The 26,783-nt window shown below is 43.7% G+C and overlaps 1 protein-coding gene across 4 annotated transcripts in view; it reads right to left on the bottom strand.

The window, feature by feature from the left end:
* Positions 1-26,783, bottom strand: part of NACC2 (NACC family member 2) — a 130,156-nt gene that overhangs the window by 30,854 nt on the left and 72,519 nt on the right. The window contains exons 2-3 of one of the 4 annotated variants that reach the window (XM_043982869.1): positions 11,662-12,090; positions 11,154-11,328 (exon numbers count right to left, since the gene is read on the bottom strand). In XM_043982869.1, coding sequence (XP_043838804.1) covers positions 11,154-11,328; positions 11,662-12,027 — 541 coding nt within the window. In that variant the 5' untranslated portion in view covers positions 12,028-12,090. Of the gene's footprint in view, positions 1-11,153; positions 12,091-13,926; positions 14,056-23,953; positions 23,976-26,783 lie in introns of those variants that run through there. The other 3 variants (XM_043982868.1, XM_043982867.1, XM_043982866.1) reach the window with 3 other exon arrangements.

Genomic DNA, 26,783 nt, shown 5'->3' with positions numbered 1-26,783 from the left:
GCCTTTTTCATCTTTATATTCAGGGAATGCTCAAAAATTGTTTGCTGAAGAGAATGGGGACTATAGAGAACAGGATTCAAAATATACAAATACATGTTAGATTGAACAGAATCAAGACCCAAAGTTTGGGGGTAACGCTGGTTAATGTTATGATGGTAAAGGAAGGCTCATGATAAAAGATTTATGAAAAGAAGAGAAGAAAGGATATTTCAGGCAGGGAAAAAGATACTGTATTAAAGTGAAAGCAATGGTCTTTCTCCTCCAGAATGGGAAAAAGTTAATGGCTCAATAATGCTTAATCAGTTTTTTTAAAAAAATCAATGTCGGGGCGGCTAGGTGGCACAGTGGATAAAGCACCGGCCCTGGAGCCAGGAGTACCTGAGTTCAAATCCGACCTCAGACACTTAACACTTACTAGCTGTGTGACCCTGGGCAAGTCACTTAACCCCAATTGCTTAAAAAAAAAAATTTTTTTTAATCAATGTCAAACAGAACCAGGGTGCCTAATGATACCCACTGACCAACAGGTGATAAGCACCTTAAAAGAAGGAAAAGAAAAAAAAAATCATGAAACGCGAACAGCCACACCCTACAATCCACATAAATCAAGAACTCTACATTGTTCCCTATTGAGTACAGAACTACAGTTCTCTTCAGCCTGACATTCAATTGTTTGGTCCAACTGCCCAATCAATATTGTTTGCATGGTCAATCCCTTCCCACTTCCTCCACCTCACATATATATTTACAGATTCTCTCTAAAACCAGCCTCATTTCCTTCCTACTTTTATGTGCATACTATGTATATCACTACCTCTAAGTCTTTGTTAGTTTTGTATCCATTATCTAGAAATCCTTCTTTTGCCCCATCCAAATTCTGCTAACCTGTAAGGATCCAGATCAAGTCTCCCTATCTCCATGAAGTCTACCCATTTTTTTTGTTTTCCCCATTCTCTGAATTATGATTGGACAGTTTAGATTTTTAAACCCTTTCTAATGGTGTTGTGAGTTACTTATCTGTTAGACTGCAGGGGCTTGTGGGTATAGACTATGTCCTCTTTCTGGACAAAAAGCGAGAAGGATTTGTAGTAGTGACACCTGGATATGTGGTTCCTGGATCAGATAGCTCTATGACCTAGTGCAAGTGATTCTTGAACTGCATTCTAATAGGGTGGTTGAAAAGAAAGACTTTTATATAGGCCTGTGAGTTATAATATTAAAAACATAAAGACCTGCTGATTCACCAATCAAATGGGGCTGGGAATGGGGGAACTGGAAAGAAGTATCCTATAGGTTTATTTACCATAGGCATGTAGCAGCAGAGTTCAGGACTACTATACTCCTAGCTGCAAACCAACCTTAACACCTGGGATGACAACTAATGCCACCCCATTAACAACTTGGTCAGGAAGATTTCAAAGCTAGTCTCCAAAATCAATGTACATCTGCCACCTGACCGCTCCTGGATGTCTGCTCTGGACCTCTGCTCTGGATGTCAAGAACTTAATTGTCAAAGGTCAGTGAGTGCCTGGCTGGGCATTAGGTAACCTTAGTGGTTTACCTCCTTTTTTGATCCAATTTAACTAACCCCATTCCCTGTAAGGAAGCCTAGGATGAATTAAGTGCCAGGAAAATTTGACTCTAGCCAACAAGAAAGAATGAAAATTAAAAGAAATTAATGAAAGGGCATAATAAAAGGGATTAATTGATTCACTCACTGATTATCTTAAGGGCCTACTTCCAGTCTTTTGGCTAAGTGCTACGGCAATGACATGGTCCCCTTTCTCCAGTATCTCATATTCTTGTTGAAGAGATTAGTTACTACAAAGATAATTTAGGGTAGTACTTTTAGTGTGGCAAAAAAGTTAATTCTATTGGATAATGGATGAATTATAGCATATGGAATATTAATGCACTAATTAATGTTTACTAAACAACCAATGTGAAGAACTCTGAGAAATGGAAAGACTTAAGTGAATGGATATAAAATAAGCAGAATTAAGACTGACTTAAGGGGGCAGTTAGGTGTCGCAGTGGATAAAGCACTGTCCCTGGATTCTGGAGGACCTGAGTTCAAATCCAACCTCAGACACTTGACACGTAATAGCTGTGTGACCTTGGGTAAGTCACTTAACCCTAATTGCCTGGCCCAAGGAAGAAAGGAAGAAAGAAAGAAAGAAAGAAAGAAAGAAAGAAAGAAAGAAAGAAAGAAAGAAAGAAAGAAAGAAAGAAAGAAAGAAAGAAAGAAAGAAAGAAAGAAAGACTGATTTAAACAATAACCACAACAAAAAGAAACACTGAAAGACAACAGAATTCTAACCAACGCAATGATTACCAAGCATGCCTTAAAAGAACTAAAGGTGAAATATATCTCCTTTTGGTAGAAAAGTGGTATACTAGAATAGGGAGGGAATCAGACTTGTCATTAGATATGAATGATATTTTGGTTTCGTTTTCTTGTCTGTGCATCTTTCTTAAGGGAGGGTGAATCATTTAAAAGTGCCAAAAAAATGTTTTAAGATTTGTATGAACCAAAGTGTATGCAAACTGCACACACAACTACAATAACATAAAGAGGGGGAAAGAAAAAAACACAAAACAATAAAGGCAGCTGAACTAAAATGTAATGACCAGCCCTGGATGCAGAAAAGAAATGATAACAAAATGCTTCATTCCTCTCAAATAGGTGGGGACCCAAATTGAACTGGTCATGGTTAGATATTTTCCCTTGTAGCAAGGAAGGAGTTCTAGGGAGAAAAGAAATAAAGAAATGACATGTGGGGAAAAAAAACAAAACATAAACAACCCACCTACCTCCAGTAAAATCTACTAAGTAAAAAAAAAAATTAAAGAGCCCTATATATGTTCCGTAAATGTCCAGGAATCATTATAGAATAGGGTGGATCATGAAGGCTTCAGGGAGGAAGGGAGGATGTGAACTATGAACTGAATGTTGAATATGACTATAAGGCTACACAAAAGGGCCATAAGATGGTTTTCTTAGTGTAACAGTCACACATGAGCATCGCTATGCATGTATTCTAATCAACTAACCTACACGTTTCAAGTTCTCTGTCCCTAGAGGAACCAACCCTCTTCTCTCCCACTCTAGCATTCCTCCTCTCTAGCCTGTCTGTTCATGGCAGGTGCAGCGGCCACTGCTTCAGTGCAAGAGAAGCAAAACTCCCACTGATCTGCCTGCCTGCCTGCCTGCCAGCCTCCTTCCCCCGCCCCAAGGCCTGCCACAGTGCTTAGCTTGCAAATCTATTGCCATGTCACTGAAAGCACCCAAGATTTGATTTGTGCATTCCATAGAAAGAGTTAATTCCAAGTGGGTTCAGGCGCAGAGCTGCTGGTTTATAAATACCCATATCTTGCCTTTGTTTCGGATCTCAGCAAAGAGCAAAACATCTGCCAGTCTAAAATTAAACATCTGCGCCTTCATGGGGAAGGAAATGGGGGCCTGCAGTTTTATGCTCACAGAGGTCTAGCCCCAGGGTGAGGGACATGGGCACCTGATGTTGGCCCCAGGGTTTACTATGAAGATGAGAAGAGCAATTTTCTCAGTGGACTAACACTTGACAGGGGATTCTGGTCAGACTGAGGGTGTAGATGACAGGGACAGATCAGTCAACCTCAAAGCCATCTGAAAAGCAATCTAGGATTTGGGAGAACTGACATCACTGTGGTCCCTCTCCAACCCACCTGTAACATACTTAATCTTATTCCCAACTATCTGCAAACCTGTAAAGTCCCCATTCCTTCTGAAGTAGGTGACTACTGACTGACCAACTCCTTTGTGCCTGATTTGGTGACCAGGGTTAGAGAGTCTACAAGTAGCTAGATGAACTGAGTACCTGTCATAAGCCTACTCCTGGGACAAGGTAAGCTAAAGGAATACAGTAAAAGATCCAATCCCCGGAGCAGCTGGGTGGCACAGTGGATAGAGCACTGGCCCTGGATTCAGGAGGACCTGAGTTCAAATCTGGCCTCAGAAACTTGACACTTACTAGCTGTGACCTCGGGCAAGTCACTTAACCCCAACTGCCTCACCAAAATTAGATCCAGGCCCCTTCATAGGCCATTATCTCACTGTAGTGGCACCAGGCAGGCTGGCCTCAGGGGAGGAGGAAAAAAAAAATCTCTTAGGCTGATTTTTACCACAGGTACTCTGGATTTAAATGCAGCTGCCTTTTAAATGGGGCACAAGTTAGGAAACACATGCAGCTGCACATTCTCCTGATACGGCGGACAATGGGCTGGAAGGCAGGCCTTGCTCAGCTCCAGTCCTACTTCTTGGTCTCACCCTTATGCTTTTCTTAAAATTTATTTCACCAGCAGGTTCAAAGGGAGAAATGTGTTCAGAGCCTTTTTACTTGTGAGTTGTGGTGTAACACCCCCAGACACATACAAATCATTAAAAAAAAATCCCTTTCTTTCCCTACATTTCTTCTTATGAAATTTCCAAACTTGCCTGCATTCCCATTCCTCATCTCAATAAACATTTATTAAAGGCCTACTACGCACAAAGCATCGTGTCCCATCACCCTTGAAGACAACAAACAAACCAACCCTTGCCCACTCTCCATGAGGTGTGTAGCATTCCTTCCACACAATTCACAGAATGAGAAGGAAACAAACATTGAGAGCATCCTGGGGACCACCTATACAGGAGGATTCCCAGGTCCAGAAAAAAGAGCAGGTCAAGGAAAGAGAGTCAGACTTGGAATCAGGGGGCCTCGGTTCAAATACCAAAAGGCCTTGCTATTTTCTATCTGTGTGGTCTTGGACCAACTTTTACCAGTTCAGGTTTATTTCCTTCTTTGTACCCCAAAACTGAGCATAATGCTTCAAAGTGGTAGTCGAGTTGAGTTCTCTAGCTTCCCATTTGTAAAATCAAAGAGCTGGATTATAGGATCATTAAGCTCCCAGTCCAGCTGTGTGGGGTAGGGGAACTGGTGAACGAGGTGGGTGAAATGCTCTATGTGACTGTGTATTTAGGATCACAGGACCCCTTTACCAGTCTAGTGAAGCCTGTGGACTTCTGAGGATGCTTATAAACACATAAAATAAAATATACATGAAATCAAAGGAAATTAATTATATTGAAATACATTTATCAAAATATTTGAATAACTGTAAGACTTTAGAATCATCTAGTCCAAACCTGTGTTCCGTCAAGGAAACATTTTGTTTCTTGAGGAACAACAGGGGGGACTGTAATGATTGGAATAACGCCACCTGCTGGATACTTACTGTAGAAAAGTTCTGCCCATGAAGCGAAGGTCTTTGAGGGCAAGACCAGGAGTCTTTTCTTTGGCGGGAGGAAGTGACGCGGACTAGTGGGAGGAGGAAGGAAGAGACTGGCGCGGACTCTGGGGCTCTTTCCTGAGGACGCTGGCGGAGAAGGGAGCTAAAAATGTGCTCTCCCTTTAATAGATAGAAATCTAGGCCTTTCTCTCTCTCTTTACCAAATTCTTATTCTCCTTAATAAATGCTTAAAAGTCTAACTCTTGCTAAAGCTTATAATTTATTGGCAACCACTCATTAGATATTTTAGACAGTTTAGCTAGAATTTTAACCCTTAACACCTGAATTTCATAGATTATTTTTTTTAAAAGCCTGAAGTTCAGAGATATGGCAAGGCCAAAGCCATGTGTTAGCAAGTAGCAAAGTCGGTTGTTCTGTCTCCAAATCCAGGGGTTTTTCCTTAGACATTCACTTTAGGGCTCTTCCTCCTAGGCCATACTCACCTCTAAAAAGGATACCATATATGTGCCCAAAAGTTAATGACAGGAATTTGCCATCCAGATCTCAAGAAAAAGAAACGTTTTGAATGGGAGCTAAGGAGGAAGGGACCTGAGAAAGTTGTGTAAAAACTGTTAGCATGTTTTATAGCTGTATTATCATGAAGTGAACTCAACATTGGCATTTCCAACTAACTGGACTCACAGAATAATGCAGTGTGAAAGCAGAGAGCCCCTTGTATTTCTATATGGCAGCTCAAAGCCAACCACTGTGGACTTCTTAAATGTGAAAATGTGTGCAGTCATAAACTGATGAAGGCAGAACCTAGGCACAATCCAATCCAGCCTCTTCATTTTCCATATGAAGAAACTGAGGCTCAGAGGGTTAAGTGAATAGGCTAAAGACCCACAGTGGCTCTTTTATATGCAAAGGCTATTTCTGAGAATAAAAGAGAAGCCTGTGGATTCTACTGGCTCAAAGGGGGAAGAGAGAAAAATTTGCCTCTCCCTACTAGCAACAACCCATCCCCCACTTGGGGGGGGGGGGGAGAGAAGAGAATGAAGAAGAAAGAACATTGGGAAAGGCAGGTCCACTAAGCAGGGTGCCTGCTATTCCTAACTAGTGAGGTGGCAGATAAAAACAAAACAAATTCCAGAGGGTTGGTTTGTGCCAAAGGCCCATCCTAATGTTCCTAAGGAGGCTTTGTGTCTGATTCCCCACAGCCAGGAGGTCAAGAGAGAAAGAATTAGGCTGAAAATAGAGACTTCGTTTCATGTTAACTCTTGAGAGAAGCCAATGAATGAACACTTACCCCCAAGATTAACAGCTAAAGTAGGGGTCCGGACAAAATTCCCAACATTCTATCCCAAGGGGGTATTTAAAACACAATCCTCAAAGCCTATTTATAAAGACAGCATGTTGTATTGTAAAGGGTACCAAGGGGAGAATCAGGAAGGCCAAGTTTTCATCCCACTTCTAAGGCTAATGAAACCGGCGGATCATGAGCAAATCATTTAATGTGGTTGTCAGGTACCTTGCCTGGGAAGAATGGGTAATTTCTGTTGTATTTACTTACCTTATTGTGAGTCTCGTTAGAGATCATGTATATGAAGTACAAACTTGAAAGTACAATATAAATGCCAACTGATTTTATTAAATTGACTGCTCTTTTTGCTCTTATTGGTAGCTAAAAATAAAAAAAAACTAAGTGAATATCCTATTGAAGAATGGCTAATATAGGGGAATAATGGAGTTGATTTTTGCCAAAATGAAGCAAACAGCTTCAGACAGAGAAAACCGAGATGAAATCTACCAACTGATACAGACCTAGGAAAACAATATACACAATGACAACATTTTTAGAGTTTAGAACTTCAATGAGATGATAAACCCTGAGTCCAAAAGAATAAAGATGAAACATGCCACTTACCTCTTGACAGAGAGATTATGAACTTAAAATGCAAACGTAGACATATGGCTTTCGGACATAGCCAATATGGGAATTTCTTTTGCCAGACTCTACAACTACTGAGGACTTTGTTCAACATGGAGGAACTATGCTGTGGAGGGGCCAGTTAAATAATTATTTTTCTGAATGACTGACCCTGTGTTACAGAGCACCGTGCAAACCACTGGGATGAAAATGCTTATTCCATTACCCATCCCCAGAAAACCCTTTCCTGACTTAATGTTAACAATGGCTTCTAGCAGAGGCAATTCTGGGAGACCAGACTAGTCTTCCCCCAAAGAGACAACAATGTCAACAGCACTATTTAGAATAACCTAGATTCTTACCAAGAAAAATATACAGACACCACATTTCTTCGACCCAGTTATAGGTTGGTGAAGCCACTTTAAAACACAATCACAACCTTAGAGAAATGGCATCATGCTATAAACTAGAAGCAATGGTGTGAAGAATGGAATGGAGGGAGCAGGTTGCTTAGCCCAAGGTCAGAATCTAAAATGAGGGGACTCAAGTAAGAGTATGAATAATAACTAGTTCAGTGAAACATCCCTGTGGACCATAATGATTAACATCTTTGTGGCAAATCATACTTCACAAAGTGAATTCCCATCTACTTCACTGGGTATTTCTAAAACTCCCCTCAGTGATAGGTGAAAATATTCTGCCCATCTTATAGATAAGGAAACTGTGGTGCAGAAAGGATAAACAGTATATACAATGGTGGTAAGATTTGAGTCGACTTCTGGCCTTGGCTGTGGCACTAAGAAATACCAACCACTCATATTTCTTTTTGTTTGTTTGTTTGTTTTTTAGTGAGGCAATTGGGGTTAAGTGACTTGCCCAGGGTCACACAGCTATTAAGTGTCAAGTGTCTGAGGCCGGATTTGAACTCAGGTACTCCTAAATCCAGGGCCGGTGCTTTATCCACTGCGCCACCTAGCTGCCCCCACTCATATTTCTTTAACATTATAAGATTCGCCCATGCTCTTCATCACACTGACCCTGAGAGCAGTACAAATCTTATTCTCTCCCTCCTTTTAAAAATAAGGAGGTTGGGGCAGCTAGGTGGCGCAGTGGATAGAGCACTGGACTCAGGAGTTCCTGACTTCAAATCCGGCCTCAGACACTTGACATTTACTAGCTGTGTGACCCTGGGCAAGTCACTTAACCCCCATTGCCCCCCAAAAAAAAAAAAAAAAAAAAAGGAGGTTGGGGTGGCTAGGTGGCACAGTGGATAAAGCACCGGCCCTGGATTCAGGAGTACCTGAGTTCAAATCCGGCCTCAGACACTTGACATTTACTAGCTGTGTGACCCTGGGCAAGTCACTTAGCCCCCATTGCCCTGCCAAAAATAAATAAATAAATGAATGAATGAATAAATGAATGAATAAATAAGTAAATAAATAAAGATAAGGATGTTGATCACAGGAAAACTGACTTACTCAGGAACAAACACAAAAGGTACTTAAGTTTTTAAGGCACCATTTAAATACACATCTCCCACATTCAAGTGGATTGTTATTTCTACTACCCTCCTGCCTCTATGTGCTTGAATGAGCAGGGTTACATGTATGGGCCGCTTCATCATTGCTCATAACACACAGGGACAAACATTGAACATCACAAAGTATGTCTAAGTCCACAGAACAAGCTAGTAGTAGAGTGGAAGATGGAATTCAGTTCTCTTGATTTCTAATTTGGGTTTGTTTTTTAATCCAGCAAGTACCTGAATCAGGAATTCGATCTTCATACAAGGGGAGAACTAGGCATACCAATTTCATTAAAACTAGATGTCTGGGCAGTAAGCCATTTGATTTCGGCCTGCTGCAGAAGAGATCTTGCAGCTCCAGGCTAGTCAGTCTCTCCCTCCCCCTCAAGTCCATTGCCAACTCATGCTACTGGATGCCAACCCCTGCCTGGCACCATTCTGGGGAAAAGCCATAGTGGTCCCCCTCTTGTATAAGAAGACTGCATTTTTCTAGTGAACTACCTCTCCTCTGACACTAGCAGAGCCTCCCCCCACCCCAAAGTTGTGTGACATGAGCTTCCTCTGTTAAAATGGTAGGCAGAGAAAACTGCACCGATGGACAGATTTCTCTTCTCCCGCAGGCCAAATCGGCCTTGTTGTCAGAAGGCATTTGCACGCGCAAGCACACATACAAAAATGCACACACAGTTTGTTTTCAGGAGGGGCAGAATGAGAAATTCTCTGAATTATTGAGGGCAAATTACAAACAATACCGTTTGCTGACCCAAATCCCCAGCTAAATCCAACATGCTGCCCCTGTACTTAAAATACAGGACACCTTCCAAAATGGAATTTTACATCCATAGAACCAGCTCTCTATGCACACACCCCTACAGAGCTGCTGGCTTACTTAAGGCTTTCTTTGTAGCACAGGAAGCAAGTGCTAACTAACTCTCAGTTGCACCCCTGGCCACTGAGCCTTTGAGATGTGAACAGCTTCCCCTGAAAGTCCCCTTCTACCAGAACTAGATCATTTCAAGGGAAATATTGGTGCGCCAACCCTTTTAAATTTCAAAACATAAAGACCCTGGAGGCAAGTTAGCTGGAATTACACACATAGTGTGCCTAAACCTGACCAACATTATCCTGGGATTCTGAAAATATCAATACACATTCTTCTCAGCTTACCTGCCCACCATTACTAGATTCAAAAAAGAAAACCTGTCTCAACAACTATTCTCTCTGAAAATTATGAAGCAAAGCCTAATGTTTTCAGGGAAAAAAAAATCAGAAAATTAACTGAAGCAAAGGGAAACTTTACTGAAACTTGTTGCTAACTACATCAGTCATAGGAGCTAGCAAGAGAATTTGGGGAAGAAGGGCAGACCAGGAAGAAGGACAAGTATCTCTTCTCAGGATGTTCCAACCCCCAAATCATCACTTTCAGATCCAGGCACACACAGAAAGACTATAGACAGAGAGGCAAGTTCTCCCCCATCCAATCTGATCATTGTGAAAACTCAAGAGAATGCAAACTGCTGAGTGTACCATCTCCAGGCCCTGCATACCAATTAGGTAGGTACCTCCCAATTGCTTGCTAGGGCTTAATAAGCTTTTCTTCTTATCCTGGGGAATGAACCTCACCAAAAAAAGCCCATGCCATCTACCTCTCTTCATTGAAGGGGAGAAACAGGGAGAATATAGTAAGGCAAACCCATCAAACCAGGACTATTTCCTGAGCTAATTTCCACACTGGCTTTTCCCCTGGCAGAGAAGGAACATAAATGAGTTGCAAGTCTCCAGAACAAGGAAAGGCAGATAGATACAAGGGAAACTCCTGACCCTCCAGGGTCGGATGCCAAGCAGCAGCATGCCATCAAATCTAGACAAGCCTGGTCTCCGTGGCTCTGACCCCAGCAGCTACCTTCTTTAGACAGGTCACCTTGAAGAACATCCTGAGCCCTCAGCATCCTCTACCTACAAGTTACTTAGGATCAAGGGAGCAGAGATGACAAGATGACCATCCCATCTCCAAATGGAGCAGCTTTATCCCCATATAGTCTCTTGAAAATTGCTTGGAAAAGTGATGTGAATGTAGCCTGGGGACCATTGGAAAAGGGGATGTGTGATTTCCTGCTAAGTCTTACCTGAATCCTCTCAAACCCCAGAAAATTTTAAAGCCCAACTACAGGAAGCTACAGAAAGGAGAGAATTAGGGAAGTTTAAAGAAACAACAGCAGCAAAAGCAAAGCTCTGTGCCCTACATTTCTACTTGTAGTGACGGAATCTTTTGGGGTCTTATCTTCCCCACCTGAAAACAGGAAGCCTAATCCAAGTCATTGCTTAGTTCATGGTCTATCTATCCCTCAAGGCACTGGGAAGCACAAATGTAGAAACCCCCATGAACACCTAGAAAGCATAACACCCCAGGAAAGCACAAACGATTGTCATTATACTCCGTGACGTTACCTGAGTAGCTGCCTGTGGACTTGATATACATCTGGCCGTACTGCTCCTCTACCATTGTGTCATAGGCCTCGTCGTCCTCCTCATCCTCTTCGTTGTGGTAGGAGGTGGGGCTGTCCGTGGTGGGGAGGCTGCTGGCCCCGGGGCTGGTCCTCTCACCCTGGGAGTACTGTACCTGCTGGATGTTGGGGATGAGAGTGGCCAGGCTGGGCATCCCATAGTACGAGACTCGAGACAGCTTCAGAGGTGCCGCCCCGCCCACTGCCGCCCCGCCGCCCCCCGAGCCATCCCGGGCCCCCGATTCCAGGGGCCGCTTGGCGGCCAGGCCTGGGCCTGCTGCCGGCTGGAGCTCCAGGTTCTCATGCTTCACACGGGTGAGAAGCGGGATGGGCACAGAGGGGGACATGACATAGGGTGCAGGGCCTGGCTGCAGCTGGTTGCAGGGGCTCTGGGGCTCCGAGCTGGTGTCCTCGATCATGGCGGTCTGCGAGTCACAGTGGGGCGAGCTCACCTTGAACATCAAGTCTGTGCCCCGCTCCACAATGTGCTGGATCTGCAGGAAGCCGGCCGTGTACATCACCACGAGCTGCTCGCTCGCCGCCATCCTGAGCTTCCCGGTGTAGCAGAAGGAGAGGATCTGCTGGAAGCAGGCAGGGGGCACTGTGCCCGGCAGCTCAAAGGCGCTCTTGCTGTTCCCACTGAACAAGTCCCGGAAGTATAGGCTGCTGGCCGCCAGGACTGCACGGTGAGCCTTGAAGGCTTGCCCCTTGACGACTATGGAGACATCACAGTAGAGCCCCAGCAGACGCTGTTCATTCAGGCAACCCAGGACAGTGTTCCCAAAATTGGGGATCTCTATGTGCAACATCTGGGACATGACTGGGCAAGGAGCCAGGACACCTTAGACATTCACCACAGCTGGTTCCAAAGAAGGGCACATCTGTAAAGAAGGACAGGGGAGGTTCAGGATGGTGGGGAGAAATGGGGAGGAGACAAGTCTGGATCAGTTTCTCATCTGGGGAAATGAAAATTGGTGAAAACAGCTTGAAAATCCACAGCTCAAGAAACTTCTGGAGTAGTGGAAGGGCTATCAGTTACCCAACCATAATGGGGTAAATGAATGTTCTGTTTTAAAAAGGAGTAGGGGAAGGCATCTTCTCTAAGCCTACATCATTTCTCTATGATCAGCTACTTCCCTGCTTCCATAGTCCTTCCCTCGCTGTGGTTCCAAACCATAGAGCTTTCCAGAGGTTCTGAAGCAGCAACTTTGTTTTTTTAAAACTGAAACCCAGCATTGGAAGCAGGACCAGGAAAATCAAGGTCCAAATGTGTACTTGGTCCCTGAATTCTTCTTCCTTTAAATGATCTCCAAGTATACAATGCTGATATGATTTTTAAAAGGATAAAAGAAAAGGAAAAGGAAAGGAAAAGAAAAGAAAAGAAAAGAGAAAGATCCCGGCAGCAAAGGAATGGAGTTTTTGAAGGGAGAATTAGATACCTCCTACTGCCACCCTTCCCTCCCCACCTCCCCCACCAGACACCTAAAGCAGACAAGAGACTGCAGATCAGCAATTTGATGTGGCCCAGACAAGAAACCTTTGGTTTCAGAAAGGGCTCGGGGAATGTTGCCAACACTGATGGTATTCTTCTCTTCTCCTGCAACATTTCTGGAAGTTAGCACTCTTCCTGAATAGCAACACAATCTTCACCTACCCCTGGGCAGGAGACATGTATGTACCCATCTGAGAGAGGAGAGGGAGGGGGAGGGAAGGAAGGAAGGAGGAGGGAGAGACAGACAGAAAATGCAGTACATCAGGGCAAGAGGTTTTAAGTCCAGGCCCTTTTGCTCCAACAGGAAAAGACCTGCTCATCTATTTTCCCCCTGATTCTTTCCTGACTTTCACGGAAAGAGAAAAGATAGGAAGAGGAGAAAAAAAGAGGGCTGAGAGAGAAGGTTAAGAGGCTTAACAGAAAGAACTCCTGGAAGTACTAGTCAAACTCCTAGGTGAGGACCTCTTCCACCCATCCCTCCCAACAATGCTCTTGGCCTCCAACCAGCTATTTTAAGGGACTGCACTCTAGTTCTGTGCGCCCCCCCCCCCCCATCGAGCAACCAAACAGTTAAGTCATGAAACCCAAACTGGGTGGTCTGAGCTGCACCAGCAAATAAATGAGTGACTAACTAGAAGATGCACAGAGATGCATGCTATCCAGACTTACATACCCCTGCCCACCCCCATATATCCTCAGCTGCTCATTGCTGCAGGGGAAATCCCAACCTGAGACTGCCAGGAAGGGAAAGGTACTGAAAATTGGGGGGGGGGGGGAGAGGAGAGAAAAAGAGAGAAAGAGGAGACAAGAGAAAAAGGAGGGGGAAAAAAAAGCTTTGAAAGCTGGACCAGGACCAGACAGATCCTGGTTGGTCATAAAAACCCAGCAGAGGCACTCAAGAGATGTTTACCTGATGATAAATTGTCAAGGGGGGGAGAGATGAGAGAGAGAATTAGAAAAAAAATAATAATAAGCGAAAACAGCTGATTTAGAAAAGGCCAGAAGAAGTCCTGCACAAAGGGCTGCTCTGTTCTGAAAAAAAAAAAATCTAAGTCCGGTTCTATCTGCAGAGCTGAAGAACAGGAAGGAAGGAAAGAAGGAGCAAGGGAGAGAGACGAGCCGCCAGACAGGCAATCTCACTGTGCTGCTAGGTCCAAGAGAAGGCAAGAACACTCTCTGGAGAAAGAACTTTACTGGCTCCCAGTCTCCTGGCTGGCGAACCTACCTTAGGATACCGCGGGACTGTAGGTTGTCACCGCCAAAGGCTGGCTAAGTGACTTGTGCCTCTACGGGAACTGCAGCAAACGGAGGAGAGCGTGCACTCAGGGCGGAGGGGCAGCCGGGGGAGGGAGGGGGGAAAAAAGTCTCCAGCCCTCCGTTTGTATCTACTGGAGCTGAGGCTATATTAGCCAGTCCAATCTCCCAGGCAGCGAACGGCATCTAAATGAACAGGCCGGATGCAGATGAACATTCAGGCTGCTCTGGGGAATGAATAGCCGTCTTTGATTAGGGACCCGGAGTAAATGCCAACTTCAAACTGAAGCTTTAAAAACAGCGAAATCTCAGAGCCAGAGGAATGCACGGCTCCGAGTGTTGGTACAAGACAGACTTTTGATGACTCACTGCAATGCAAACAAAGATGGCAGAAATACTGTACTGTACGCTGATGAAATGCTTAGTGGTGCCACGGCAACTGAGACAGGCTTTAAATTTATAGTGCAGTTTTGCATATGAATTACCCAGTAAACTGCCTCCCCTGCCATCTAGTACATCCAGAGTGTCAAAGCATTTAAACTATTCCAAACAGTCTGCAGGGTTGGCATCGCCCCTGCTTAACTCCTCCAGGGAGAGCAGGAAATGAGTCGGAGTAGAGCAAAAGGAGGCAAAGAGAGGCAGGAAGAGTTGGGGGGAGGTGGGGGAGGAGAAGGAAAGGGAGCAAGAAAGAGAGCACAAGGACAAGGCAGACCATCAAAGGGACAAGCAAACAGAGAGGGAGAGACAGCATCCGGGACAGAGGGAAAAAAGGAAAAACACAGGAAGGTAGTGAGAAATCAAAGAAATAGGAGAGATGTCCAGCCACTGCTCCCCTCCCCACAAACACCTTGAAAATGCAAAAACAACACCCCAGTCCCAAATTGACTGAGCCTTGTGCCTTCAATTCAAGTTTAGCATTTTATTTAGAACCTCCCTTTGGGGGGGAAAAATCTCTCTAATCCCTATCCCTTCTTTCAACAGGCAACTTTCTGAAATGTGATGAACAACAGACCTGGCCCAAAATATTTCCACCTGGCAAGGAAAAAAAAAAATCCCAAGTCTCCCATCTCTTCCCCTCCCATCAAGCCTCTCACCACCTTTTCTTAACACACTGGAAAAACATTTTCAGCTGCAGGAACCACGATGACTGCCCCAGGGGAACAGCTCTCAGGCTGCGGCTCCATCCACTAAAAGCAAATCCATTTGCGTAAGTAATGAAATCCTAGTCACATTGTCTCCTCGCTTCAGATTCAAAAAGTATTTAACATGTATTGAGCGAGTTTGGGCCTTTTTCTGGGAAGGGGTCTGTCCCTTGCTTGTCTATTCTGCTCCAATGGAGCCCCAATTCTATAGGTCCTTCTAGGGCCACAGATAACATTCTTAACTTTTTTTTTCCCTTCTCCCCAGTTACTACTGCCTGAAATGTCTCAAGTCACAGTACCTGGATTCCAGAACTGCTCAAAAACCACGCATGCAGACAGATACCCTGGACCCCTGCCCAACCACTTCCTAGTTACGAGAAGCGTACGTGCACTGGGTATTTTCCTGTTCAATGGACCTCTAATACATTAACTTCAGGACTGCAGATGCAATGGAGGAAAGGGAAAGAACTGCAGGGGTGCCTATGGGGAAGGAAACAAGTAGGAGCGGGGTTTAGGAAGCAAAGAGTTCTAACTAAGGCTTTTCCTATTCAAGCCCAACATACCAGTCTCCCCTTGGCACATAAACCAGTGTTGTCCATAGTGAGTTGAACTATCTCAATGCCCCTCTTAACTCCCTTCCCCTCTACCCCACCAGACACTATTGACTGCCAATTTCCTGGTCAATTTACATCCCCCCTTTTTTGCTCAGTATCCAAGAAATGGCTGGGTTTCTAAGAGTCAGGAGGCCTAATGCTAGGTGACTTGCTATGTGACCTTGGGGAAGTCCCTCACTGCTTCAGGCCTCTATTGGGGGGGGGGGGGGAGAAGAGAGGGCAGAGGGAATATTATGAGGATAAAATATCATTGATCTTCATTCTCTAATGGGGCTATTGTGAAATGTAAATTTTTTTAAAAAGACATGAAATCTCTATTAAGCCTTTATAGTTGTACATACTTTTCATAGAGAGTTCATGTCTTTTAAAAAAAAAATTTACAAAGCCTTTACAGTTGTACATACTTTTCATAATCAGGTTACTGCCCCATAAAAATCAAACCCCAGAAACCCTAACATTTAAAATTCTGACTTGTCATGAGAAGAAGGGAAGAAAGAGAAGGCAGAAAAGGGGTGCTTCACTGAGAGAAAGCCCCTGGAGAATACAACATGTGTCTGAGAAACTGATCGTGGGACAGGAACGTCCTCATTGCTTTATCTCCTCCTCCCCCATTCTGCCTAAGAACTCCTTTCAGACGAGTATGGGAGACTAAAGAATGAGCCAGCTGGTGCCTCCCTATTCACTCACAGGCCCTGGCTTCCGAAAACTAGATAAAAACAAGATGAATAGAAGGCTTGAAGAAATCCAGGTGTGTGGAAGGAGCTCTGAGCAGGGAGCTGTCCAAGTGAAGGTACTTGGGAGGCGAGATTATGCGTGGTCTTTCTTCACCACCAATATTAAGCTGATGACAACCATCAGGGGCGAGTATGGAGACAAGTAGTGTGATTGGGGGAAATGAAAAAAAATGGCTGAGCTCAGCAGCATGGGAGAATGAACCTCTCTAATGCATGGGAGGCATGGTATGTCCCACTCCCTCTGTCTGGGGTACACAAAGCGGGAAGAGGAAAAAGCACCCCTCATTGGCCCAGCCATCATAGTGGTCCCATACCATTTTTTTTTGTTTTGTTTTTGCAGGGCAATGGGGGTTAAGTGACTTGCCCAGGGTCACACAGCTAGTAAGTGTCAAGTGTCTGAGGCTGGCTTTGAACTCAGGTTCTCCTGAATTCAGGGCCGGTGCTTTATCCACTGTGCCACCTAGCTGCCCCTGTCCCATACCATTTTAAACTTACAATGATATCAGAGAAAACTGGATCCTTCCTCTTCCTCTCCACTCAAGTGGTCTCTGAAAGGAAACTAAACTTTTCATTGTGTGATAGGCTAAAAACAAATTTTATAGGTTGGCATTCAAGGCTCAAGCTTACTATTAAGCTCCCAACTTAACTCTCTGTCTTCCAGGTGGGTCTCTTTCTTATTACTCTTCCTGGATCATATGTAGCCTTGCTTCCCATCCATACATTTGGTCATAGTATTCCCCTATACAGCATGTCTACCCTTTCTCTCTCCACCTAACTAAAATTAAATCCATCTTTAAAGGCCAAATTCAAAATCCCACAATACACCATGAAGTCTTCCTTAACCATACTAACCCACACTTTGGAATCTTCTGAGAGCTCACAGACCTTTTGTGTCTACACTATGCACTCATCTACATGAGATCAAATAGCATAGTATATCAGATGGTAATGTCTTCTTTCTCCCTCCAGCTAGACTATGGGTTCCTTGAAGATGAGGATCCAATCTCATACTTCTCCCTGCCTAACAGTGTACCTCATCCAAAGCCGGGAACAGAATAGATGTCATTGTTGGTAGTTGAGTTGGATGACAGAATCCAGCTTTCTAGGATTCACTTTCTTTGAATCAGCACAGAGAAGAGATTTTTTTTCCCCACAGAAGCCCACAGCATTGCTCTCTGCCCAGCAACGAAAGCATTTCACATGAATAATCTTCATTACTTTGAAGTGGTTACAGATCATCACAATGTTTGAAAATGTCCTGCTCTAAATATAAAAGATGAAAAAAATACAAGAAGTTGATGTTGGAGGGATTGTGGAAAGATAGGCACACTGATCTATTCCTGGTAGAGCTATGAATGGTCTACCAATTCTAGAAAGCAATTTGGAAATGATTTGTAAAAAAGTGACTAAAATGGCAATACCCTTTAATTCAGAGGTTCCACTGCCAGTCACATACCTCTAAGAAATTCAAGGATAAAAAGGTTCCTTATATACCAAAATATTTATACCAGCATCCTTTTGTGTAGTAGCAAAGATCTAGAAACAAAAAATTGCTGATCACTGAGAATTAAACAAATTGAAGTGCGGTAACAAACAACTATGATGAACACAGAAACGCAGAGGAAAGACATGAACTTTAAGTGAGTAGCATCAGGAATACATATGACTGTGACAATGTAAATGAAAAGATCACTGAAAACAATCGAAACTAAAGTCTTCAAAAGGATAATAACTAAGCATGGCCAGAAAGAAAGGATGTGAGATGAAACTCATCTTCCTTTACAAAAGTAAGCATATGGGCAGCTAGATGGCAGAGTGGATACAGCACTGGCCCTAGAGTCAGGAGTACCTGAGTTCAAGTCCAGCCTCAGACACTTAACACTTAACTAGCTGTGTGACCCTGGGCAAGTCACTTAACCCCAATTGCCTTACTTAAAAAAAAAAAGTAAGCATATGTCAAGATTTTTTTTTCTTTTTTTTGGTGTGGTCTATTTTAGCTGAACTAATTCATTTTTTTTCCTTCTTGTTATAAAGGATGGCTGGGGGGGGGGGAGATACATCAGGAAATGTAGGTGAAATAAACAAAAGATGCCATTCTCTTTTATAGAAATGAACAAAAGACCTGCTAGGAAGCAAATTTTGGATCAGAGAGGACTTCCTAAAGAATTTTGATATGCAACAAAGCACAAATCACATTCTTCACCAGATCCACAATCTCCTGTATGTAAGTGCTCCTTTTAGTGGCTCAGACTGCAACCCACCCACACCTAGTCATCTTATGGGACATAAATCCATGGCCTCTAGCAAAAAAATACAAACACAGAGAGACCATCCTCTAGGCAAGGTTGCTTTCTTCTGGCTCTCCTGACATTTCCTGGATCCTACTGAAGCAAGCATCTGTGTTATCTTTTTTTTTGGCGGGGCAATAAGGGCTAAGCGACTTGCCCAGGGTCACACAGCCAGTAAGTGTCAAGTGTCTGAGGCCAGATTTGAACTCAGGTCCTCCTGAATCTAGGGCCGGTGCTTTATCCACTGCACCTGTGTTATCTTTTGATGTCACTATGTGACCTCAGACTGCCTCCTTTTCTATTCATACATCTCTGTGATATTCTTTACCCACAGATGAGGGTCAGTGTGACAGTGGACAGAGAGGGCTGGCCTTGTAATTAAGATCTTAGTTCAAGTTGTGCCTTTTAACACATCCCAGCTGTGTGACCAGGAGCAAATCACAATCTCTTAGTGGTCAGGATAATTTTCTAACATCAGATTATAAACATGCATTGGCGGAGGGAGTTTATACACCAGGGAGATCCCTAACTCCATGATTTCAATCCTAAATTCAAACCAACATACAGGATTAAGCCAATAAAATACATAAAATTGACCTTTCCAGCAAGTGGTTCACTCTATAGCAAGTAGTTCTTCTAGCTCTAATCTATTCTAGAGGGACATCATATATTCCATAATATCACTTCCTATTCTAAGCATCTGGAACCAGCCAGAGAATCTCAGGAAAATGGCAAGGCTATTTTCAAAGTTCTTATTTTAAAACATACAAGCCTAATGTCTATCATCAGTGAGGAAAGCAAGTGGGTATAGCAGTAGCTGATAGACAGGAGCTCCCTTCAAAGAAAAAAACCACAGACCTTCTTATCAGACTCAGGTAAGTCAGCCAAAATCTTACCATTCCAGATTTTCCCCCTTTTCTCTCCCCCATGGTTTCTGCTTAAATACCCTAGTGTTCAAGGCCAGACAAACTTCCCCTGAGAAGTAAAGATTATTCACCTAGAAAATGATGTGACTATCACATCCCCCAGGGGACCACAAGACAATTAGGCAGTTTTGCTGCCTTGTCCTTAAGCAACCTGTGAAGCATGGAGGCTTAACTACAACCCACCAATGTTCAACAGCGCATTTATTCACAGAGAAGGAGAGGAAAGAAAGGCGCTGGTTTTAAATTGCATTCTTAGAAGCCTTGGCAGGGGCTGAAACAAAGCTGAACTTTAGAAGAGGGGGAAAAGGGCTTTGAGGGCTGAAAAAAAAAATTAGGACACAGAACTGACAGCTCTCCCTGACCTAAACATTTAGTGAAAGAGAAAAACTGAAAAAAAGAGTTAATGAGAAGGCACCTCCCTCCCTTCTTTGAAGAAGTGGGGGGACTATGGCTCTGTAATACTGCATACTTAAGACTTTTACAATATGCTGGTTATTGCTGAACTGCTTTCTTACCCTTTTATTCTTTAGCATAAGAAATAGTTCTCCAGGAAGCTGGGCAAGCAAATTAGGAAATGGAGATAATAAGAATCAAAAAAATTGTTTTCATAAAATAAAAATAGAAAAAGAGAAGGGGCTGGGGGTAAGAGCCTCTTACCCCATAGACCCTAAAACAGGGAAGGAGTGGAAATGATCCAAACAACACGGATTACCTTGTTGCTCATGGAAGAATGGGGAAAACAGATCATTCACACCTGGAATCTTGAGATAGCTTGAGATAGGAAGAGATGACATTCCTTACTCAAAAGAAAAGCTGGAAAGGGATTCTTGAACTGAGAAAAGCAGGCTATACTAGATATCCTCTGGTCATTTCCAGCTCTGAGATTCCAAGTAATGGGGGGGGGGGGGGGGCGCGCCCACAGGCCACGGCACGCGCGCCAAGGGGCAGAAGGGTGTCTTGGGCATGGGGTTATTCTTTTTTTTTTTTTAATGTTTTGTGTGTGTGTGTGAGGCAATTGGGGTTAAGTGACTTGCCCAGGGTCACACAGTTATTAAGTGGTAAGTGACTGAGGCCACATTTGAACTCAGGTACTCCTGAATCCTGGGCTGGTGCTCTATGCACTGCGCCATCTAGCTGCCCTTCATGGGGCCCTCAACTTCCCCTCATTTTTAGATTCATTCCCTGCAAAGTTGAGACTTCATCTCTCTGAGTATCATCAGACTCCTCATCTGTGTAAGGGGTAGATTGATTAATGATCAGCCCACCTCCAGAAAGAATGTCAAATGTGGGACTCAGGAGAAACTAGCTATGTGACTATGAAGGAGTCATTCTTTCAGCACCAGTTTTCTTATCTGTAAAATGGAACAAAATTTGTAATATTTACCTCATTAGGTTATTGTGAGAATGTATGCTTTGCAGACTAAACAGTTATTAGTTGTGAGTCTAACCACATTAAATAAAGACTAACATTTATATAGTTCTTAGTATGTGTCTATTATCTCATTTGGTCCTCACAACAAACCTGGGAGGTAGGTGCTTTCATTATCCCCATTTTACATTGAGGAAACTGAGGCAAACCAGGTTTAGGTGACTTGCCCAGGGTCACACAGTTACTAAGTGTTTGAGGACAGATTTGAACTCAGGTCTTTACATCTCCAAATCTACCTGATTCCTATTCGGTCAAACTTATCCATTCCATTCACTGTACCACCAGATCTGAGAGCACTTAGAAATTTTCTTACACCAGCCTAAAGGGGGTAAGGCAGAGTAGACCCCAGCTATTAGACCTCTCTCCTTTGGCTTAGGAAGCAAAGGACTTATCTCCATCAGACTTGGAGTCCATGAGACCAAAGCCAAATAGTGGCCACTTATGGGTTGATATCTAAGAAGAGAAATGCCTGCTTCTTTCTCCTGTCCTGTCCTGTCCTAGAGCGTAAAATTCTCATCAAATCATTGATCTGCTATAAGGGCTGAACTCTAGAAAGGCCCTCATAGAACACAAAAAGGTATTGTCTACAAGAAGACATTCAACCATCAGTAGCCAGGGTGACCTTAGCAGTCATATGGATCTTTCCCTCCCCGAAAGGGAATGGAACCCAGTACACAAGGAAGTTTAGAGAGCAGGGGCACGGTTACATAGAGGGTTAAAAAATATTAAACTGAAATGGATTGACTGCTTCCTAATGCTAGCTAAGAGCAACATTCGAGAGGGAAATGAAGTATATCAACAGAAATTCCTATAATACTCCATTTCTATCATTTCTCTGTACCCCTCTCCAAGACAAAAAAGTTCTCCCTCCCATCTTTTAAAGTATGGTATGGAGGCAGCTAGGTGGCCCAGTGGATAGAGCACCGGCCCTGGAGTCAGGAGTACCTGAGTTCAAATCCGGCCTCAGACACTTAATACTTACTAGCTGTGTGACCCTGGGCAAGTCACTTAACACCAATTGCCTCACTAACAAAATAAAAAAATAAATAAAGTATGGTATGGTATTTCCATCCAATGGAATTCAAATAAGTTTGGAGGCAAAGGAATTGGGGTCTGAATCCTGGATTTGCTAGCTACTCATCATCTATGTAATCTTGGACAAATAATTTAACTCTCTTAGGCCTCAGTTTCTTCATCTGTAAAATGAGGTAGGTTACTTGACTGGATGGCCTCTGGGGTTCTTCCAGCTCTGACTCTTCGATCCTATTATACTGGCCTACTCTCACTTTATTCTCTCCCTCTCCTTCCTTCCCTCTCTCCCTCTCCCCTTCCCCCCAACTCCTTCTTAGAGAAGCCAGTGAAAAAGAGTGGAATATATACAGTGACAGCTTCTTCTTTGCGGAACTTGTTCTGGGGAAGCCAGAGATCAAATTCTGGGCAATACAAAAGTCTATGTCAGCTCCCCTTCCCCTAGGGGAGATTCAAGTAATCCCTAGCCAAAATACCCACCTGACCAGACTCAAAACAAAAGCTCTTCTTTTTGGAGGGAAAGGGAATCTAGTGGACAGAATATACAAGCCATGGGTGGGGAGCAGGGGTACAGCAACTCCAAGAAGAGTTTAGTCTTCTAGTTCAATCTATCTCAGCTGAAAGATTAAGCTCTTAGGACAAGAGGCAGTGTAGGGTATTGTATACAGCATACTGCACTTGGAATCAAAAAGGCTTGGATTCAGATCTTGCCTCAGACACTAACTTTGCAACCCAGGGCAAATCAATGAACCCTTTGTACACTTGGGTTTTCTCATCTGTAAAACAGGGATGACAAGAGCACCTATATCTCATAGGGTTGTTGCTGAGGATTCCTGGAAAATGCCTTCCAAACTTTCAAGCTATTATAAATGCAGACTATGGTTGAAGAAGAAGATGATGATGATGAAGAAATAATTTGGGGTTCTCCAAGGAATGGTGACTAGGGATGGGGATATGGGGAAGGGAGAGAGGGATGGGAAGGCTCCTATCATATAGCCCAAGTTGAGGAAGGACCCCACCACCCCACCACATCAAGTCACTACTAGTAAATACAAAGAACTCCAGGGCCACAAGTGAACTATCAGAAAACTCACTCAGGAACCAGTGGTCCAGGCAAGGTGGAGTCGGGTCCTCAATGCAGCCTTCATGAAACACTTAAAACACTTGCACTGAGAGGTCATAAACTTAGATAGAGTTCCATCACCAAAAGTGCAGTAATTCAATCAAGGAAGTACACACGAGCCCCATTATTTTTTAATTAAATTCCACCACCCCCCCCTCCAGCTTTCCCTTCTTTCATCCACCACAGATTCTAAAGAAGCTTGCAAAGCACACTGGAAGAATGCAACATTTAATCTTTGCAGATTACTACCAGGGAGGGAGCGAGAGGCAAGAGAAATTAAATTATTTTGCAGGATTTAATTTTAAGAATCTAATAAGAGTTTTCTGGACCCAGGCAAACTCACAAACAACACAAAAGCACCTTTTGGGGTGACAAGTGAAGAGGGAAGGGGGAAGAGGGAGTCCCACAAATTAGTCCAGTCAAAAAGAGGGGAAAAATTCTCTTTTCTGCCTTTTACAATTAAGAACAGTCCTTTAATCGCCTCCCCAATACACAATGGCCAGATAACATTTTATAACCTTTGTTTCTCCTGTGGCTTTTCACAGATACAACCCCCCCCCATTTTGAGACAACATGCCCCACCCCAATCCCCCTCCTCCTAGCCTCAGCAGTATGACAGGGCCCCAGACAGCTAAAAATAAGGAAGCATCTTAAAAGGTCAATTAGAAGAGCTTACGGAACCTCAGCCTCTGCTCCCTGCTCCGGCTCATTACCTAGTATGGTGGAGATGCCTGGAATTTTTTTTTTCTCCTTGTGCAAGTTAGTCTATGAGTCAGCATTAACACATATGAGAACATCAGGGCATCAGGAATACTGCCTAGTTCTGATGCAATGGAGGTTGTAAAAAAAAAAAATGCATTCAGTTTGGACAGCAGCCTGTAATTCAATTGCCTTCACTTTTCAATTACTGCCTGAGAGGTCTACAGTTACCCAGGCTGCATAAAAGAAGGGAACTTTGCTTACATCTCAGGCTCAAATTAATGACTTCTTACTTTTGGCTACTGCCTGTTCCCCCTGTGAAGAGACAGCTGGGCTGTAGTGCAGTTAACCCTTCAAGGGTGGCTCACTTGTTCTGATGCTCTTTGGATGGGACTCAGCTTGGTACCACTTCCTGGGAAGCAGCAGATGCTGCCACACCAAGTTTTGGCCGGAGGATCCAGTTAGGCATTAAACTTTCAAGCTTCGCTAAAGTGAGGCCACAGCTGCAATGGGGCTTTATTGTTAATGGAAACACTAGCTTCCCTGTAGGGTGAAGCAGAAGGAGCCTTCCGCAGGAGTTGAACTATGAAGGCTGGTTCTCCTAGGGCCAAGTAAAACAAAAATCTCATATTTTGAATCTGCCCTATACTTTTCTTCATTGATTATACATCCATTATCTTGTATGAACCTGACAATAGGCCTGTCATTGAAAAGGCAGAGGTAATCAGCTCTTCTAGAGATCTGTGGGAAACAGAGAGGACTTGTTCAAGGTCATGCATGTTGACACTGGAGCTGGAACTAGGGCCCAGGCCTCCTGGATCTGTGGCCCCAGGGCACAGCACCTTGCAGCTACCCACTAGATGACAAATAGTTGCTTAGACTGGCATTGAACCATCAGAAACCTGTTCTAAGGGTACCAATTAAAACATTTTACACGTGTCCAAACATTTGCCCTGAAGGATGGTGCTTTTGAACAGAAAGGGACAACATGCCAGAACCCTCAAAAGCTCGTCCTCCCTCTTCTTCCCCCACCCCTCCCCAGCCCCAGAATAAGGAAGAGGCCCTTACATCCAGGAGCCCTCTATGATGAAAAAAAATGTTACTGTGACAGGAAAGAAATTTTACCTTTCTTGATTTGTCCATTAAGGCTCTCCCATTGTGGGCAGATTCCCAATCCTTAAGGTAAGTTATTGATTTGATTAAGCTATTATAAGGAAGGAGCTCCTGACAAGTTGGGGTACAAGCAATCTAGGGGGGGAACCCCAGCAAACCCTTTCCACAGCATGAACTTTCAATTTCCTGAACAGTTCTACTCCATATTACAGGCCTCTTGTGACCCCAAACATCCAATATTTATGTGCCTGAAATTTAAGGGATGGCTGACTCCTCACCTGAATCTAATAAAACAAGTGCTTTGTTTGGGAGGGCTGGCTTAGAAGATAAACAGAATAATGCTGACACACCTAAGGAGAGGGGCCAGAAGGGCTCAGAATGGGGTACAGGGAAGATGTCCTCAGTTCAAGATCTGCTTCTAACTTAGCTGGCTTAGCTGTTTGACCTTGGACAGATCATTTCCCTCCCTGAGCTTCAGCTTCTTCACATGTAAAATGCCACTTGGGGGCTAATGTGGGCAGATGCTAATAAGACTAGGGTCCTTTCCAGCTGCTACTGAGAATAAGGAGATATGTTCCTCATTTAAATTCTAGCTGTAGGGGTTACATTCCTTAATGAACTTGGGACCTTTGTCCAACTCTGTTCAGTTTACTAATGGATCATATGATTAGGGATCCAATGGATCACTGCCAAACCAAGCATTTAAGCTCCTGGATTTGTTTGGGGGAGGGAAATGGGGGAAGGGGAGCAACCTAACCTGAACTGGAGGCCCAGGCTTTTGTGAGTGAAAGTTTACCATAAATATGCCCCGTACCTGCATGTTTTAAATCTCAATATTATGACGTTCACATTGGGGGAAGGAAAACAACAAAACAAACAAACAACAACAACAACAACAACAACAACACCAGCAGCAATTAAACCAGCAGGCAGAGGAAAAGAATTGGGTGGGTTTCCCAGCCCTTTGATGTCAGAGGCCATCCCCCATCCTGCTCAGTCAACCCTATGGTATGACTTTCCTTTTAAGGAGCGACCTAGTTCCTGCTTGTCCCCCACCAAAAGCAAACCCAGCCCCCAATTTGGCTGCCTGGGGAGAGGCTCTGAAAGCTATTTGCACAAACCAAGGGCCAAGTCCTTTGGAGTGTGTGAATCTCTTCACTGCTACAAAATGGTTCTAGAATGTTTCAAAAGAATTTAAACAGTGTTTTGAATAGAGCTGACAATCTCTCTCACCCATATTTGTAATTTAAATAACTTAAGCTTAAAGACTGCCTCCCTTGGGCACCGTTTAATAACTTAAAAACCTTTTCCTTGCTCTGTATGAAAACCAGGGCTGTCTCTCCCCTTTCCTCTACCTTCACCCCAGTCCTCATCAAATCACCCCAGAAGCAGGGTCCCCATGATGCTCTGGGGGGATCTGAAAGTGCTAAGTAGAGGGGCATAAAATATTCAGTGTCTCCATCTGCCTTTTCCTGGTTTGGACCGGTCTTGGGATTGAAGCTAGGAGAAATGCATTCTTCTCCTGTATTTCCCCACCCCATCGCTTAATTTCCCTTCCTGTATCCCCAGCAAGCTTCTTGAAAGGTTGCTGAAACTCTCCTTCTTCCATCTTCAATCACTGCTGAAGGAGAAATGGATTAATATAGGAAGGCTCCATCAAGGAGTGTGTATGAGGGATATGGGGGGGTTCCAGTATTTTGACAACAGCCCAGCTTAATTCAGGAGCTTCTA

The sequence above is a fragment of the Dromiciops gliroides genome, chromosome 2 (genome assembly GCF_019393635.1).
Source record: "Dromiciops gliroides isolate mDroGli1 chromosome 2, mDroGli1.pri, whole genome shotgun sequence".
In the NCBI taxonomy this organism is placed as follows: Eukaryota; Metazoa; Chordata; class Mammalia; order Microbiotheria; family Microbiotheriidae; genus Dromiciops; species Dromiciops gliroides.
The sequence above is the reverse complement of the archived record's forward strand: the minus strand, read 5'-3'. Positions and strand labels throughout refer to the sequence as shown.